The sequence below is a fragment of the Anser cygnoides genome, chromosome 2, assembly GCF_040182565.1.
Source record: "Anser cygnoides isolate HZ-2024a breed goose chromosome 2, Taihu_goose_T2T_genome, whole genome shotgun sequence".
Taxonomy (NCBI): domain Eukaryota; kingdom Metazoa; phylum Chordata; class Aves; order Anseriformes; family Anatidae; genus Anser; species Anser cygnoides.
The window spans coordinates 6,366,642-6,386,120 of record NC_089874.1 but is presented as its reverse complement, the minus strand read 5'-3'; the positions used below and the strand labels follow the sequence as shown (position 1 = coordinate 6,386,120).

Below are 19,479 nucleotides of genomic sequence, written 5' to 3'. Positions count from 1 at the left end.
AACAAAAAAAAAAAAAAAACAGAAAAATAATCCAACACAGAGCCCCAGACAGTGTTCATTTATCTCTGAACACGCTGAGGTTTTGGATTTGCTCTTTCCTTCTGCCTGCGCCCCACAGACAGAGCTGCACGTTTGTGCGCAGCGCTTACGGCTCCTGTAGCAAATGCATCTGTACAGCAATGGGCTTCTTGCCAATTAGCTTTTAAGTCCAGCTCACATTTTCTGGCTAGATTAGATACCAGACCTCTTTTGCAGGAGACACAACATCCTTCACATTGCATCACTGAGGGAGCATCTGTTACTATAGCGCCTGGGTGCTATTTCCTAGACGACCAGGGAACTGCCAAGCGAGCTCACCCACCCAGGCCATTTCATTTTCAACATCCATTTTCAAAAGGCAGAAAACTGGCAAAGGAAAAGAAACGCCAGCAGAGCTCAAAGCCTCCCTGTCACCTCAGGGCCCGATCCTGTAAAATACCAATATTTGCCATAAAAGGTTGAGTCATGGTTTGTTAAGCTGTCTGACAGCCAGGAGAGCCTCAGCAGCCCACAGAGCGGATTCCCTTACAGAGGGGAAACCCACTGCTCATCTACTGAAGCCTTTCTACTTTGGTTCATTTTTTATTTATTTTTTTAAATAGATGCACAAACTCCTTCTTCCATGGTTTCTTTAACCCGCAGCTTATTATGCACCAAGCTGTGTTCAGCCGAAGTCCAGCATCTGTTTCTGTTGCTCTGCAGTCTAGATACTGGCCTTCCTTGTCTGTGGAGAGTGCAAATGGGAATACCAAAGTCCTAAATGAGTGTAAGTGTGAACTTCTGAAAAAGCAGCAAGGGCCTCAAAATCATCAACCAAGCAGGTAATTCTCACCCCACCCAGCTTCCCATGCTGGCCTCTCCTCCCATTTGCAGTGTGAGAGCCTATTTGCAGGGCCACAGGGAGCGCCTGGATAGGTGAGGAAAAAAAAAAATCAGACCAGTGCTGGAAAGGGAAGAAGCTGCCTGGCTCTAGAGAAAAAAGCTACTTCTCAATTTACTGATAATCTGACACCACGGCTGGGATCCATCTCAATTGCCTTTCTTTTCAGGAAATACCTTGCCTAATACATGTTAAAATATCATCTGCTTTTCACCCTCTCAGTTTAACCCATTTTTGGCACATGGTTACTCTGGGTGGATTTCATCTCACCTAACTTAAGACCTATGTGATATAGAGTTGTTTTTGCAGTCAAAAAAAAAAAAAAAAAAGGTACTTTCAGGGACAAAGATTATTCTGACACATTTTAGATCTCTGAGATGAAATAAATCTTGTCTCCACTGATGGCAGTGACTAGACTTACATTGCTTTAAAAACTATTGAGAGTGATGAGCTCCAATGTAGATATCCACACCAAATGAGATAAATTCCCACCACATCAGTCATATTTCAACCTGTCCACTTTGACCTGCCTGTGAAGAAGCTATTTTCAAAATAGCATCCCATGTTTTTCCATGTGCTTAGGAATTTGTGCTTAGGTCTTAATGCTATCTGTATTAATAGTTTAATTCCAGCCTTATGAAGTATTTTGTAACAGTGGTTCTTCGCAACAAAGATCCTGTAAATCTGCAAAAGGCTTGAAGTCTGCTGATGATCTGCTTGTCTGTCCCCTGCATTACTGGAACTGAATGCTTAGTTAGCCCTTCTGGGAACTACCCCTGGACTGTACGAACAGCCCTCCACAAGCAGCTATACAAAAGACCACAGGTTAGATGCAAATAGAAAGAAACCAGATATTCAATTGGCAAAAGGAACCAACTTAAAAAATGTCCCTACAAGAAAAGAAAATTCATATTAAACCCAAGATTTAGGTATTTGCCTCCAGCCGGTTCTGAAGAACAAGTCTCACCAGAAGCTGTGAACTTATGCTGCAGTGGACGCACGTCGGTATGGGAGCTAGCCCGTTGTCTTCCCACCCTGCCTAAGACGGTGGGTCTGGGTTTCTCACTGCAGACTGCATACGGCGTAAATAAATTACAGCAAACTCCAACAACATTCAGAAGGAAACAAGAGTGTGAATCACATACAAAAGTTATAAAGTACTCACCAGATCGCCTGTCCCAGGTTTTTCCATAATAACTGGGGGAAGCAGTAACCCTGCAGGAGAAGTAGGGTCTGGGTTGAGTGCCCCGGTGCCTCCTCCTATCAGGGAAACCACACCATTGCAATCCACTGAGCTGTTCCTTTTGCCCGTCTGGGTGTAGTTGGGAGTAGTAGGGTGAGAACTATGGCTCACTTGACTTTGCACGCTCGGACGCCTCCCAGATCTTGGAATTAAGAGAGAGCCCCGGTGGCTTTCATTTTCCCCAGCAGTGCTGATCTCATCATCGGCAAAATCTGTTTCGGAGCCAGTGTCTCTGCCACGGAGTCGGAAACTGAATATGCTTCCGTGGCTGGTTCTGCGCTTCACCAAGTTTGCACTGGGACCATAACTAATGCCAAGGAGAGTCTAGAAACCCCCGGAAAGGAAAAAGGGGAAAGAGAAATAACATTTTGCAACATGTTTTCAGGAGCGAGGAAGGTCTGGGAAGAGCACTAAGTTCCATTTAAAATCAAGTCCTTCAGAGAAAGATTTAATTACATGTATTCAACCTTAGCAAAGTTAAGAGGCTGAATAATCATTCCTAGCCTTTAGGTATTTGTCTAATACTCGACAGTTAAAGATGTACTGAAATAGGAAGGGTCAAGGTGGCATTCGCCCAGTAGCGTGATACTTCCTTTGCTTCTACTCCCTCCCCATCTGATAAGCGCCAAAGGACCTGGGAAGGCAGCACAAGGAGTGGAAGACAGGAGCAGGGAAGGGGATCCAGCTCCAGTTTACTGCATTATCACGCATCTTCGTAACAGCTGGGGAAGGAACGTTGCGGTGGGAGAACAAGAGATAAAGAAACAGGGCAGGAAATGAACTGCAGGGAAAAATGAGAAGAAGAGGGAAGAAGAAGCAGAATACGACGGAAGAAGGTGATAAAGGAAAAATAAAAATAAAAAAAAAAGAAGAGCAAGAAGAGGGATATGGTTTATTAGTTTGTAGAATGATTATTCCAATGCACATAACTGCTTTGAGGGGTAGGTAACCTAGAGTACCGAAGTTTCCTTAACACCTAAATATCACCCTTGATGATCCACTTTGACGTCTACTAGTGAGAATGCAACTCTGGCAGAGCATCAGCAAGACGTAGCCAAGCACTAAACACACCTAAACCCTCACAGAGTGAAAAGGATGTTCAGAAAATGCATAAGGAATTCAAGTCTATCCCCTTCCCTCATATCTGTGAAGAGGAAATTAATGGAGTAAGAGCATTTAGGCAGAACATACTTTTGATTTTATGACCTGCACAGAATTTTCAGCTTCTTCAGAACTTTTTCATGAACCAAGTATGTACGAAGAGAGGTCAGGTTTCCACGCTATCCACTAACCAGCCAACCCAAATGAACCTGATTTCATTTTGCACTGTAGCTCACATCACTGAATTATGTAACGATGCTATTTTCTGACATCGGTACAAGTAAGCATAAAAAAAACAGGCCCCTTCTAACTAAAAACAACCCATTTGGATTGCTACCAAACTTTAACTGGTAAAAAAAAAAAAAAAAATCCATGCCTGGGTTTCCATGACACAGTCATTGAGACTGATTTCTGATGGCAACACACTTCCAGCTGCTCAGATTGCATCTGAATGATGACTCAGCCGTACTCCCTCTAACCATGCCAGACACTGCCTTGCAGTGAAGATTTACTATAAGCTTTGAAATGTGTCTCCCATGTTTCTCATGCATATGACATCCAGGGGCGAAAAGTGAAAACAAGAAATATTAATTTAAGGAACACACTGGCAATACACATCTCCAGACCATGATCATTTTAGAATGTGGTGTCTTGAAACCCATCCAGAATGCAGCTAGAGAGCAATTCTAGCTTTAACAAAGGTATAATTTCTGACATGACCCACTCAACCAATGAGATGAAAACAAAAACTATAAGATAAAAAGAGGCATGTCATTTACAGAAATCCAGCTCTGTGTAAATTTTGTGAGCTAGGGAGTCGTTAATTGGTCACATTTACTTAAATCACGCGTTTTCTATCAGCATTTTATGGTTGCCAAGTATGCCTAAATTCACTGACACCAAAATACAAAAAGACTTAGCCCATTACATGGCTATTAAAAAACAACAACAACAAAACTGATTTTAACTGTGCCCATAGTTAAGCACAGACAAATTATCTGAAGCTATTTACCATCATTTGATACATAAAGCATGTGCAGATTCATATTCATGCATGTCAGTAACATTTATATAAAAAACCCTACTTAACAACTGTCTCACTCTATTTTTGTTCCTGCAATATACAATAGAAACAAGTGCCACAAAGTTTTGACTTGAAGGCAACTAGCAAAGGAATAGAAAAATGTTAATATTGTCTTTATATATCATTAAAAATACCCTCAGAGACAAGTTTCCTCCTTTTCTTCTCCTCTCTTTTCTTTTTAAGCTTTGCAGGTTTCTTCTAAGAATATTCTAGCTCTAGTAGGTATAGGATAGATATAATCAGATGAATGAAATTAGAGTAAGAAAATAAATCAGACTGTGGGTAATCTTGAAGCAAAAAAAAAAAAGTAAAAAAATTGAAACAAAATAGGTTCATAAGAATGCTTAATGAGCATCTTTAATTCATTTTGAAAATAAAGCACTAATATGTTTCCTTCCACAGTTCTAATACAAACTATCTGCAGGTCAGTCGCGACATTAAATATTGATTCTTCTTTCCGGCTGGAAGTTTCAGGTTTAAATGCATATTCAGAGCTTGGTCTATCCAATGAAGTGCAGTGAGAAATAAGTGATGTTTCAGAGCATGGCTTACCATTCTCCTCTGACCATCATCGTATTCACACTTGGGATTCCTCTGGTCTTCCCCATATTCTTCCCCCGAAGATTTCTTTTTCTTTCGCCTATTTCTTCTTTCCTTGGCATTTTTGGATGCTAAAGGTGACATTTCCAATGAGCTAAGTGACATTGAGTCAATCCCTTTAGCAGCTAGTGCCTAAAAGAGAAGATGGTAGAAAGTGCAAAGTCCATTATTTGAGTTTAGGATCCCAGTGAGAACTAATAATTAACCTGTTCAGCAGTTATTTTTCATTGTAAGTTTTAAGGTTCTAGAGGAGATACATGAAAAATTCCAAGTGGTCATTAATCATAAAACTATCTCCCGTGGCTGGAACTGGTCTTAATCTAACATCCCTACTTAGCCATGAGAAAAATAAATAACAAGTGAACCAGGTTCCTAGTACAAATGCACACATGCAGATCTTCCATCCAGATCCTGTGATGAAGCATTAGGAATGGCTGCATAAAATAATCTGATTTATGGAGAGCTCATGAGCAATATTTCACAAGAGAACCAGTTTGTGGGCACATGCCTGCAGATGTGCACTGTGCATGCTCCCTCTGGAGTAATGCTTCTGGTGGTGGTCAGAAAGATCTCAGGCTGGGGCACCATAAGAAAAGCCTCTCCTGGGACTTCAGCCCCTCAAACCAGGAGGGCTGAACGGGTGGGGGGGGGGGGGGGGGGGGGGGGGGGAGCCAAGCTGGCTGCTGGATTTTCCTCCCCAGTCGCAGAGGGATGCTAGGAGCAGCAGGCAATTCAGTTGACGTGTCTTTGTAAACACTTATGCCAAGCAGCAGCGCAGGCAGCTACGATCAGAGATCCAAAGAGAAAGCCATGGGCTTAACTGGAGATAAGGTGGACTTTGCTACGCCGTGTGCTTCAGTGCTGTGCTGCCTATCTGGTGGGATCACTGCAGGAGCTGACTGATAACAGACCAACCACTAGAAACCCAGCAGAAGCCGAATGCAAAAGCCTGAGCACACAAAGCAAGAGCTGTGAAAGCAAATGAGCAGCAGGAGGAAGAATCAATATATTCAGAGAGGAAGCTGCAGCCCACGCCAGCACACCGGGTCCCCATCCCCAGTGCAGGCAGGAGGAGCGAGGGGGCTCCTCTGCGGAGCCGGCTCTGAGCACAAAGCACGAGGTCAGGTTTGGAGATGCTGATGTACCAGCAGGAGCCACATCAATGACCCGGAGACAGACCCATTTGCAAAGCCTCCAGCTGGAGTACATAAAATGAATGAATTACGAAAAAAAAAAAAAACGAAAAAAAAAAAAAAAACCACACAACAACAACCTCTCCAGGTTCCCAAGAACGGGAGGAATGGATGAATCCTCAGTGCTATTGTCTGCAAGCCACTAGAATCAAACAGGCAATCAGCTCTCTGCAGCAAAATACTCCCTTCCTCCCACAGGCATCAGTCCAAGGAAAGTGAAGGCACTTAACAGTCGTGTAAAGAATCAATCATGTATTTCAAGGAGTAGCGGTTGCTCTATCAAGCTGAGAGCACAACAAAACTTAATTCCTATGGGAAATATCTTTCATGAGCAAGCTGCTTATAGCAGAGAGAAGGAGGGCTCAGACACCAGTCTAAGCTGTTTTTCTTTTTTTTCTTTTTTTTTTTTTGAGTCAATTAATTTAATTGCTATGCTGAAGTGCTTTCCCTTCATAACGATTCAGCAAGTCTTTTGGTGTTAAGTTCAGGTTTAGGAATGTGTTAGACCAATTGCGTAAATTGACTGATGGTCCCCAAGCAGGTCTATCAATTATATTTGTGTTCTCTTTGTACTGCACAATGTCAAAGCTGGTCTAAGGAGTTTTAGTTTTCCTTTCTCATTGCTGTCATATTCTAGCGATCTAGAAAATATAGAAAATGTAGGTTATGTTGTTAGGCTTGCTGTACTCTTACTGGAAATAGGTAATTCAGTTACCTAGCATTTTCTTACTTGTTGCTTGGGTTGCAACGTTTCAGCACTACAAACCACAGTTAACTCACAAGGCAGGGAAGGAGACTGGGACCAGGCATGTCTGGCAAGGGTGTGCGGTAGCTGAAGGACAGGAGTAAAGCTTAGCTCACATGCACTGTAAAAAGGGGGTTATGCACGAGATGGGATGTAAGGCAAGAGCTTAGTGGTATGGTGAGAATGTCAAAACCAAGAACCCAAAGGCTTGAAGAGTGAGATTAAAACTGAGTAGCTCTTGCTGGGGCAAAGGACATCTGAAAGCTACATGGTATAGCAAACCACTCAGATAACTTTCCTGAGAATCTTCCTCAGGATGTCTAATTTGAGATTTTGGGGACCGATATGCAGAATGACCAAACTTCACCTGAAGTCATGGACAACTTCATCTTGCAGATACAAAGTGGGGGTGATAGCTCCTGGGCATTTAGGCAGCCTAAGCTAATGAACACATTGGATCCCAGACTCTGTTTCCTAAACTCCTTCTCAACAAAACTGGGATAATTCTACAGGAGTACTGCAAATACAAACGAGTAGTTTTGAAGCACACAGAGTGTGAGCAGTGACAGGAAGTACTGAAAAACCTCTGAGGACATTAGTCATTTTGTTTGTGAAGCAGGCTTTGAATGCTCGGATCTGGAAGTCTGCTTGAGCTGGCCTAAGGCTACAGAGCAAATGAGGAGAAAGTGAAGAGCTGCTCTTGAATCATGCACTGTCCACCCTTTGTACTGACCAAGGCACAGGAAAAATGAGATGTGGTTGGCTAAAGAAAAGACCATGTTATAAAGCGTACAGACAAAGGAGAAAAATTTAAGTTTGCACAAGCAACCTTCATTTTGATACATATTGGCTTTCAGGACTTACTGTTCCTTTTTTTGTATACATACATACATATGGGTTTAACTGAAATCAAAGTCTTCAAAAGGAAATTCTTAAATATCTTTAATTATAGCTGGGGTTACCAAAGTTGACTGTTATTAGGAAGAGCTCAGCTGGAGTCAAAACACATGAAAATTTGTATAAAATAGGGACAAGTTGGAGTTCGGCTTGCTCCCTATGGTTATGGCAGAAAGTTACCCTGTTCATATATGGAATAAATTGCATTTACCTATCACTTAAACCACCAAAGTAGATCTTTAAAAGGACATAAACAATGCATAAGCCTCTGCTAGTACTTTGTCAAGAATGAATTGCATTTTCTATTTTCTTTCCAAGGATTTAAATGGGCTTTGGATTAGGCCCTGAAGCCATATGTATCCTAACGAAAATTATGTATATTAGTTTATATTGTGTATCAAGGATTTATTTCTCTGAACTACAGTGCTGCGTGTTATTTCAGAGTAATTTTCTTATTGTCTTCCTGCTCACAGCACTGAACACGCTTTCTTCAGCTGTTTAATAAATGCTTTCTGCCCCATACAAATCACAGTCAAATTAATCAGTGCTATTAAGGCTACATTGGCTATTAAGGCTTCCACACCTAGGCCTCCCTGTTTTGCTCAAACTACAACATAACATTAAACACATATCCTTTATATAATATGCAAAGCTTAACCTCAAGATCTGCCTGTTCACTTGTTCAGGTACTAAGTTATGTGTGCTTGGATATTCATGGCAGTACGGATGAAACAGTGTAGAAATGAACATGAGCTAAAGAAGGGGTGGTTCAGGTGGGGCTATGGCTGAATGACCAAAATAGATGTTCTTTGTTTGAATGCAGATGTAGTAATATCATCATGAAAATGTCTTATATGTCAACTAATATAAATTCCTCTGCTGGCATACGCTGGTACAGTTAAACCAATACAGCTCTGGATGCGTAAACCCTAAATGGCCCTAGTCCTAGCAGAAAGAGCCATCGCTTTTCTTTCAGAATGGACTGTAATAACTCTACCCAGGACAATAAACATTAAGCTGCTTTCAAGCAGAACCTTATTTCCGTTATCACATAAATATGAAATAAAGAGAATGTGAATCTCAAGGGACCATCTTAAAGTAATCCAAGGCTAATCACATCATGCAGTTTACTCACCTCCTGCTCTTTCTTTAACATCTCCATGGCTTCCCGAAACTTTCTTTCCTTCTCTTCTGTTTCAGCAATAGTGGCTTGGTTCTGCTCTTCATACGCCATGGCCACCACAGCCAGAATCAAGTTGACCAGATAAAATGAGCCCAGAAAGATGACCAGCATGAAAAAGAGCATGTAGATCTTCCCAGCAGATCTGAGAGTCTGTAAATACAAAAGTAAATTCACTAGCAATTGTTTACAGGTTTTTTTGCCAGGAAAAAAAAAAAAAGTTGCTGTTTTTTTTTTAAAAAAAACAGAATCCCTTTCATGACAAATGATGATGTTATTCATGGAAATAACCTTCTCCACAATAAACTTTTTTACCTTAGTCAAAAATTGTGTGCCTTGCACTACTATTCATTTTTAAAATAAGAATGTTTTCCTCTTTTACCAAATACTTCTGCTTGTTTTCTTTGACTAGACATAACCTTACATCAGCTGCAGTGAGAGGTTTCTTCACACAGACCAATCTATTTTTGTGCAGTACACAGAGACTTCCCATGCAGGATTCATTGTTTCCCTTTAACTGTCTACAGTATAGGTCCCGTTACAGTCAGTGGGGAGAAAAAGTTACTTTTATGATGTAATTCACCCAAGCATTATTTAGACATCTGCCTCAGAATAAGAAAAACTAAACCCTGCCTGCTGTTGACTGTACTTCCCGATTCCTTGCCAGATTTACAGGCCTAACTAGAGTTTAGCACAACAGGTTGAACTTACATTATAAATATGCCTCACAGTCAAGGATTTGACTCTAGTGATAGAAACCACTGTGTGCTATTATAGGGTCAAATAATGAGAGGAGTGATGTTCACCCTTATTTGCCCTGACAGTTTCAGCCTTCCAGAATTGTACATGTAGCTCTGTGCCAAATAAGTGAATGCAGTTGTTCAAAGAATCTTTGATTGCCTTCTTTTACATTTTCCTGACATGAAATTGTATAATTGTCTACATGTGAAGCAGAAATCCCTGGTACCTTCAAAGATGTTTACCTCAGTACCTTCAGAGAAGCACCTTTCTGCACTAACTCTCTTGATTTCCTTGGCTATGCACTAGTTTTGGCAATTTTGAGATGCAGAACTAAGTGTTCAATGGTTTCATGGACAGAGCGTGTAATTTAGTACCAAATTATCATACGCAGTTCTTCAGAGTGTGCATACTTTGGGGAAAATGCACACTAAAATGAGCATTTACTAGCAGACCATTTTGCATGCATGATTGTAAGTTAACTCGATTTGTGCCTCTGTCTCTTAGGTCTCGGTGATGAGATGTTTACAGTAGGGAGAGCTGGGAGGTACTAGGTAGACTTGCTGGCCAGTGAATTTGTGTTCATTGACATGGTTTGCAAAAACAGGTATGCCAAATACATAGGTGCTTTTCGTTTTGTTGGTTGGTTGGTGGTGGGTTTTTGTATTTTTGTTGTTCTGAGCTGGACTCAAAAGATTAGCTTATGTTACATCAGTCACTAAACAATCCTTAAGCAGTCTGGGTGACCTTTATTAAGTGGTGAACTTTATTCAGATTCAGGTAATTTCAGAGCATCCTTCTCTCAACACCAATTTTATCCCCCTCCCCCAAATACCCAGTCTTATGCCTCCTGGTATGATCGACACCTCTGAGAAAAGAAAATAATTGTAACAACTGATGATACTTGTCCAGAACACACAAAGAGCAATTTAACTAATAACTAGGAATTCCTTCTTGTCTTTAATTATTGGATATTTAACTCTAATAAGATGATGTGTTTATTTCGTATTTCAAGTAACAAAACACTCTTATACCTGTTGATAGAGACGCTCCCAATAATCCTGAGTCATAAGACGGAACAAAGAGAGAAAGGCCCAGCCAAAAGTATCAAAGCTTGTGTAACCATGGTCCGGATTTTCCCCAGCCTTCAGACATATGTATCCCTCGGGGCATGTGCTGCAAAACATGAGAGACGGTACATGAAATATGGCATAGATGGCCGCAGTGTGGAAAAAGAGATTTCAAAGGGACCATGTTGAATGCTCTTGGTTAAAAGCATAGACGCTCCAAGGTAAATTCTTCCATTGAGTGAAAACACAGACATATATGCTAACTTCACAACACCAAAGATCTTTGTAATCTTGTTTTTCCTTTGAAAGGATAAGCTGGGAAATGGTAATCATTTACAGTTACAGTTCTGGGTAGTACTCTAATGGTGAACCTTCTCTCATTAAACTTTGAGACTCTTTACAAATAATTTTCTAGACCCATATGCCAGAAGAGAAAAAGAATGCTTTCTGCTTTAGAGCCAACAGTGGTACTAAGTACCAAATCACATCATCAAATGAAATAGCACCAGGTGGCAGAGATCCCAGGTCAGTGAGCCTCCCACTTTCCCAGCAATGGTGCAATAAACAATTAGCCAAAAGACCTAATACACCTGCACACTACAAGTTACTTTCCAAGCATAAGAAATGACCTATCAGAAACTGAAGACACTGAGCAAAGCGCAAAGATTTTGCTCCTGGATATATCAGGGAAAGAGAATATGAGATCAAGGAAATTGCCAGTGTCCTAAGGCCCTACAGTATTTGGGAGTTTGTTAGGTGAGAACGATCTAAGTATCTGGAGAAGCAGATCTCAGCGGAAATTTGCAGAAATGTACACAACTTTTACTTTTGTTTGTTTGTTTTTTTTTCTCCCAGTAACATCCCATCAGATATTTCAACCACTGCTATTTTTCACCAAAGCAGAATATTGCTGCACATCAAAATGCAAAGCAGTAAAATAAATAGTGAAAAATAATTTTTAAATGCCACCAAAAAAAAGAAAAAAGAATAAAGTGGACTCCTGAGAAAACAGACTGTGCATCAGCATGAAAATCAAGGGTTTTACCTATATATATGTGTATATTTATAGTATTGCTTGTTGAGATGAGACTATATTACTATAGGTTTTGAAGGTATACAAATCTATGGTGTCAGCCACCAACATTACATATTTAAGAATATTTTAAGAAACTTAATTTAACATTGTTAGTCAAGCACAAATTTTTAAATAAGTCTGCTTTGAACACTGAAAAAAGGAGTGCTGAAGCATTGCAAAATGTCTGCATAACCATATTTGCAGTGGTCTTTAGAGAAAGCAATAAAAATGAAAAAGAACAGTTGATGTTTAGTGAATTAAATGTAATACAGAAGTGAATATTATAAGTGATTCCATCTTATTAGGTAGAGACAAGTTAGTTTATATCAGTTGAGAATTTAGTGTATTGGGTTTATGTGGCAAGGCTTTGGTAGCAAGGGGCTGCAGTGGTGGCCTCTGTGAGAAGAATCCAGCAGCTGCCCCATGTTAGCTAAGGGCCAGTTTCAACTGGCTCCAAAGGGACCCACTGCTGGCCAGAGCTGAGCCAGTAAGTGATGTTGTTTGTGCCTCTGGGAAAGCAGAAAGGGGAAAAAAAACCTGCTGCTGAACAGCAGCTGGGAGAGAGAGGAGTGAGACCCAGCCCTGCAGACCCCAAGGTGAGTGCAGCAGGAGGGCAGGAGGTGCTCCAGGCACGCAGCACAATTCCCCTGCGGCCCGTGGAGAGGCCCCTGGTGGAGCAGGCTGTCCCCCTGCAGCCCACGGGTCCCACACGGAGCAGATCTCCACGCTGCAGCCCGTGGAGGAGCCCCCGGTGGAGCAGGTGGATGTGGCCTGGAGGAGGCTGCGGCCCACGGAGAGCCCCCGCAGGAGCAGGCCCCGGGCCGGAGCTGCAGCCCGTGGAGAGGAGCCCCCGCAGGAGCAGGGGGTCTGGGGGGAGCTGCCGCCCGTGGGGGACCCGTGCTGGAGCAGTTTGCTCCTGGGGGACGGACCCCGTGGTACGGAGCCGTGTGGGAGCAGGTCTTGAAGAGCTGCTGCCTGTGGGCAGCCCCCGCAGGCTCAGTTGGGGAAGGACGGCATCCCGTGGGAGGGACCCCGCGTGGAGCAGGGGCCGAGAGGGACCGTGAGGGAGCGGCAGGGACAAAGCCTCAGGGACTGACCACAGCCCCCAGTCCCTGTTCCCCTGTGCTGCTCGGGGGGAAGATATAGAAGAGGGTGGATGGGGAGAAGGTGTTTTTAGTTTGCTTTTTTTGTTCTCACTTCTCTAGCTTGTTAGTAATAGGTAATAAATTTGATTAATCTCCCTACACTGAATCTGTTTTGCCCATGATTATAATTGCTGAGTGATCTCCCTGTCCTTATCTCAACCCTTGAGCCCCTTCCATTGTATGTTCTCCCCCTTTCCTTTTGAGGAAGGGGAGTGAGAGAGCAGTTGTGGTGGAGTCCAGCTGCCCAGCAAGGTAAAACCACCACAGACAGTAATAACTATGTCTCACAAAGAAAGAAAAAAGGAGATTTGTCTATTTTTTTCCCCTACCTAGAAGTGCATCCTTCTAGAGCTTTCTTACTTTAACATCCTATTGTTTCGTGATCGGAGACACATTTGAATAAAAAAGTAACGTAACATTACTGAGTTAGAAAAGAAGAATATGCTGATTTTTTTTTCCTTTTTTTTTTCCTTGAAATACGTATAGGCATACTGAATGTCTCTTGTATAACCATGTTCTTTATTGAGGCAACATTTTCATTATATCTCCTCTGTCCTAGAGGCAGCATCTGCTGTCACTCTCTGCCATAGAGACATGAGATTTCTGCCTCAGATCTACTATTGCAGACAACCTACAGTGCCCGTGACATGCTGCTGATACCATTCAAGAGAAACGGATCCTCTGGGTTCTTTAGAAGGAAACCCTTTCTGTGCACTTGTGTTAGGACAGCATGCCCAGGCAGGACATGAAAATTCTTGTTAAGGCTCTTTCCTTTTGCCATGGAAATGACTGCATTAACAGTGTATTTGGATGGAAACTGAGTTATCATTTACAGAGATGGACAAACTTTCCTTAGTCCTTCATGAAAGACAGATCCCAAGAAGCTCTACTGAGCTGGTGTAACTGCTCATATTTTAACGTTATTACTAATAGCCAAAACATCTGAGCATAGCTGTGAGAAACTCAGTGGTGATAGCTTTACTGGTGGACTTAAACCTAGGTTGGGTAGTAGGTTGGAAATAAACTTTCAACTAGAATAAGCTGGCCACATCTTAGACAAAACAGAAATGCTGCCATTCATTTCACGAGAGATTTTCATCTTAATTTCTTTGGAGTTTCCTAAGCCATCATTTCAAATAAGAGAGAGCTGTGCCTTAAAGAAAGGCAGTATTGGGAGTATTGAACTTGGATGTATTTTCACGCATCACCACGAGATCAGAGGTTTCAAAGTCACTCTTAGGTTCACTGCCAATGTTTCTGACTGGGGAAAAGTCCATTTTGAAGCAAAAAGGCAAAGCAGTTTGCTGCAATTGCTTGGAAAGCCCTAGGAAATGGAGATGCAACTCCTCTGACTTTGAAAGTGAACAATGGTTCCTCAGACTAATATTTTCTGTTTATAATACAGTTGCTATTTTTTTCATGATTTGTTCTGCCTTTGTGTGTCTCTAAAACCTTTTCCACTTAGCAATAGATTGCTGCAGTGAAAAGATCTGTCTGGCTCCATAGTGAGTGTACACGGTACTCTAATATTATGTGCAGGTGTACGAGCATTCAAATGAGGTGTCTACAGCACAAAAAACATGAACTCCAGCTCGAAGAATGCTATTAACATTAGCTCACATCCCTCTTAATGGAGACTAGATGCTTGAGACAAAAGTCTCTTATTTTTCAGCTTCTTACACTTCCTTACCCTCTTTTGTAGCCTGCAGAGGCAATAACCCACGGGTTGTAGGTATGCTGAAAAACACTGAGAGGAAAAGGCAATGCTGCTTCCCAGAAAAATACTCTACAGAAACTTAGGAGGAAGGCTCTCACATGAGAATATTATTCTGCAACTGACACCATTTCCTCTGAGGATTTTTTTCAAGGAGTGTCAAGATTTTGCTGAAGTGTCTTAGATGTATAATAAAGTCTTCCCCCTCAGATTTTTTTTTTTTTTCCAAAATCTTTCGCTTGTGTTACCTTGGGGAAATATTACAGAGGACTGCACTCTCCTCTGATGCACAGGGATGGGCAACAACAACAAACTACATAAATACAACATCCTGCACAGGAGCCTCACAGGATGCTGTTCAATTAATCACAATAAAATTAGTGTCATTGATTGGGAAAAGTTAAAAGCATCAGTCTACCTACCTATCCATCAGGCTGTAATCACCACTGTAAGCTGGCACTGGTACAGGAAATTAAAGAACATAAGAAACAGCTTTGTTTTAAATAACACAGATTGGGAATGCCAGAGAGTTGGAGCCGAGGGGCATAATTACAAAATGGTCTGGCTCAGGAGTTTAATCTCAGCAAGCCAAGGAACCTGCTGATCCAGACTGCAGTGGCCAATAAGGCTGTGCAATAAAAGAAGATTTGTAAAACAGCCATGTGCTGGGTTGTAACATTCAGACCCCGTACACACAGGGAGCGTTATCCATGTGCTACCAGGATTTAGTAACAAACCGCTGCTCAAGTCAGGTATGACAGCTGTAAAGTTAAGTCTACACCTTTATCTGGTGTAGGCTGCAAAAGCTCACTACGGCCTGCCACTCCAAATTGCTTACAAAAGAAGCAACAATGGGAGATAAAGTGCATCCCACAGACACACGCCAAAAATAATTAAATAAAGCCTTAAAAACAAACACACAATAAACATATCATGGTAAGGGCTCCTAGGTATCCCTGTTTTGGTCACATTTTAAGCCTAAGAATGCAGAAAACAAGCTGGAATGTTTACAGCTGATGTTTTTGATATGTGGCTAATTCCAGAGGATTGCCTGGTGGGCATGATGGGGTTTCAAAGCCTCATAGTAAGAGCTGGAAGGAGAAATGGTGCCTGTGGCCTCCTAGGCTTGGCGATGCACATAGCAAAGAACTTCTCAACCTGCCTTTTCATGTTGAAGTCCTCAAGCCACAAAGCAAAGGCCTGGATCTCCTTTAGATCACACATGCTAGTGCTTTCCTCTGCACTTCCCACGTTTTCTCACTTCTCTTGGCTTTGAGGGAAGAAACCAGCAGCCAAAAAAGGAGTGCCTACCAAGCAATGATTGTGGGGGAACAAATAAAGATCCTTAACCTAACATTTGCTCCAGCCTGAAAAGATGAAACTAACCATCTGAAACAGGGCAATATGTTTTATAGTATTTACAAAATGAACATTGTACGGGTGATTGGGCATGTAGGAGAAGGGGGCTGAAAGTCAGCAGCATCCCAGCCAAGGCCAGGAGTTGCTAACAGTAAGGGCTTGGTCTGCCTAAAAGTCACAGGCTGCTCTCCTTCTCTTACTCTTTTTTTTTTTTTCTTTTTTTTTGTGATATTAAAGACTAACCATGGTTAGAGGGTTAGAGGGTCTGACTTATAATTCCCCATTATTCACCATCTAAGAACCAACACCTGACTCGCAGAGGCACGCTTCATTTTGGATAAGTCTGACTGCAAGCAAGGAATGCCAGAAGTCTGAAAGGAAGTGCGAGCAGATCCAAACAAACACACAGAAAATAAATAAATAAATAAATAAATGAAAGGAGCTCAGAATAAAGAGCAATGTCAGCCAGGTGCTGAAACTAGAGAAGCAAAGGGAAGGAGGCACAAGTCAGCGGGCTTGCTCACAGGCTCAGAGCACCCACTGGCCTCCGCATGCCACATACTTGTACCCACAGACTGTTTCAGCCTCTCCACTGGCTACTTGTTCAGACAGATGGAAAACCACTGGTTTCAGGCTATGTCAGACCCTTCATGCAGGCACGCAAGCAAGAGGAAGAACTCCCTCTGTTCCAAGATGACTTTTTTATACTTCATGTTCCAACAAGGAAGGCAAACTATCATTTATTCTCAATCAATCCAGTGGCCAGACACTGGATCTTCTGCCCAACCCATCAATCAAAATGTAAAGCAATTTATCATCATAAACACAGTGACAGATTACAGTTTAATGAAGACAGGAGCCCACAGTCAGTCTGCTTCTCTCATGTGGTTGATGAGCTTATTACAACTTTGACTAAGAGATAGTATTACCCATCCTTAAGAACTGAGTGGATTTAGATTTAATCCCACTGCTGTTCTTTAACCACAGACATGACCTTCCAAATACACAACTGATCCCCAGAAGTGGAGACTTCCACTGCTGACCTGAAGGCTGTATAGTACATAAAGTTATCCCCGATGGCCTCTGCAGCATCCTTCAAGTGATATACCTGTCTTGTGGTGTTTCTTATACTCAAGTGAGAGGCTTTCTCACCAGGAGCAAGCCATCCTCATTCTGATGTCACTGTAACCAACGCGGAGTAAATGAAAAAGTCTACGTGATTTACATCAGAATCTAGTTAAATTCGTGCAAGGCATGCTGTACAGCCTGAAGGTTTGTAATAAGGTCATTGATATTGCTTACTAAACTGGGGTGTAATTAGGTTATCAGCTTTGGCAGCCTAAACAACAGACTTCATTCTTTACAAAACATCATCACTTCTGGAAGAAGTCCCATTTGGGAACTGTATCCCCTTCCTCACTCCACCAGTTTTTCCAGCCTTTCCCACCTGTCAGCCAGCTACACCCCATCAGACTGAACGTGGTGAGCATTATGAGGACACCAGTCCCATAGACACACTCCAAAGCTCACCAGGAGCCCATTTGCTGTGATGGGTCCATTCACATAACAAGTTAAACACAGGCTGCCAGACTGCACCTGCCTGGCAAAGCTGATTATCCAGAGATCACCTTGACCAGCTGTTCCTTGTGACATTCCCATTTTTTGTCCCTCCCCAGGAGAACATACACGAAGTGAAGACACCTGAGCACTATCTTCACCCCGACTTTTTCATGCTGGTGCCTCTGAAATACAAACCCTTCAGGAGAAGGGGGCTCTTCTTACTGTATTTGTCCAGCAGCCAACAAAACAATGCCTGAATCTGGGGCCTTCAGATCTTAAGACAGCAAGTAATTATAACAATAGCAATAATAACAACACAGGCTTACTTAAATTCATGCAACTTAGTGCTGCAGCGGACCTAATTGCCAGCAGCAGAATAAAAGAACCAAGTGGGTACATTATTCTCTGCTGCACTTCCTCAATTTTCAGCGCAGCTGGGGTTGTGTTACTGGCCACGTTTGCTTGTAGTTGGGGGACTGAGAGCTGTGGGAGACCACACTGTTGGAGATATTATTCTGGTGGACATATATATGTGGTTCTAGGCTCTCTGCCTGCCAAGGGCTGAGCGAAAGCTGCAGCACTCGGCTGTGCAAGACAAGATAGAGCTGGTGGAAGCACGGGAAGCATCTGATTGTCACAGTGCTCCTTGATATGGTGCATGTTTCTTCTCCACCCTAAAGGGGTGTGATAAGCCCTTGCAAGGGACTTTAAATCACCCCATGGAGGATGCATAAAGGCAAAGGAATGTTATTACAGCTCAGAGATCAAAGTGCTACATCACTGTACATGCTGTAATGAGTATGCTGACAGCATGTTGGCTTGGAGAACCTACCGTAGAAGCGTGGCTTTCAGTATTCATGGTGGCTGTGAAAACAGGTATCTGATGCAATTTTATGTGTTGGCATTAATTACCTTAGTAAAATGCCATAACACAACAGGAAACAGTTTTATTCTGATGATACTTTAGAAACTGTTAGGACTTGCAAAAAACTTTGAGGAGTATTACACTACATGGTCCTTCCTGCATCTCGTATATGCAATCAGCTCAGTGACAGACGAATTTACCAAACCACGTAGAATCTTGACCCACTCTGTACATTATTTTAATGTAACCTGTTAAGAAAAATCAAGGTCATAGTGAGGATAAAGGTAGGTAAAGTTTCTATAGCAACAGTTACTAGGATGCAGTTGCCAAAGGTGCTTTCTTGTTACATCCTGAAGTAGCTTTACTGGCTGCTTTTCCTTCCTGTTCACTAGCCTTTTTGGTAATATCAGTACAGACACGATGCAAATGTACTTTCATTGTCTGTATGATCTCGTAGACTGTTCCTGCCCACAAGCCGAGTATATAGGACATATCATGTGAAAGGACAAAAAAATAAAAATAAAAAATAGAACAAACAGTCTGGCCTTGAGACCCAGAGGGGACACAATTGACTTAAAACATACGCGTTTGTCTGAAAAAACATCTCCCTATAGTAGCTGCAAGTGAAAAAGTGAAAAGAACAAAGATAAGTTTCTCTTTTTCTGCTTGTTTACTTTGTACATTGATAGCATCTTGTCCATTTCTCTTTTCCCTAATGGACAAATTTCTTTGCTGCTTCTATTACTCTTCCAAACCTTCAGGCAGAGAAGGAAGACAAAACAGCAGTCTAAGATAGAAAAATGTCCCTGTGAAATTACAACAGCATAAAAGCAGAACTGCTTTGGAGCTGAAATGTATCCTCCTTTTTCATGGACTGATAATCCCAAGCTGCGGCAGCCCCCATAAATCTTTGCCCTGTGGGAAACACAGGGCTCCACAGTATTGGGCATCTCATTAAAATGAATGGTTAATAACCATTGAGAAGGAACAC

At 42.0% G+C, this 19,479-nt stretch overlaps 1 protein-coding gene across 1 annotated transcript in view; it reads right to left on the bottom strand.

The window, feature by feature from the left end:
• Positions 1-19,479, bottom strand: part of LOC106036851 (sodium channel protein type 5 subunit alpha-like) — a 193,531-nt gene that overhangs the window by 104,523 nt on the left and 69,529 nt on the right. Inside the window, 4 exon segments of the mRNA XM_066991437.1 lie at positions 2,085-2,486; positions 4,900-5,079; positions 8,918-9,115; positions 10,735-10,876. Of these exon segments, the coding sequence (XP_066847538.1) occupies positions 2,085-2,486; positions 4,900-5,079; positions 8,918-9,115; positions 10,735-10,876 (922 nt within the window).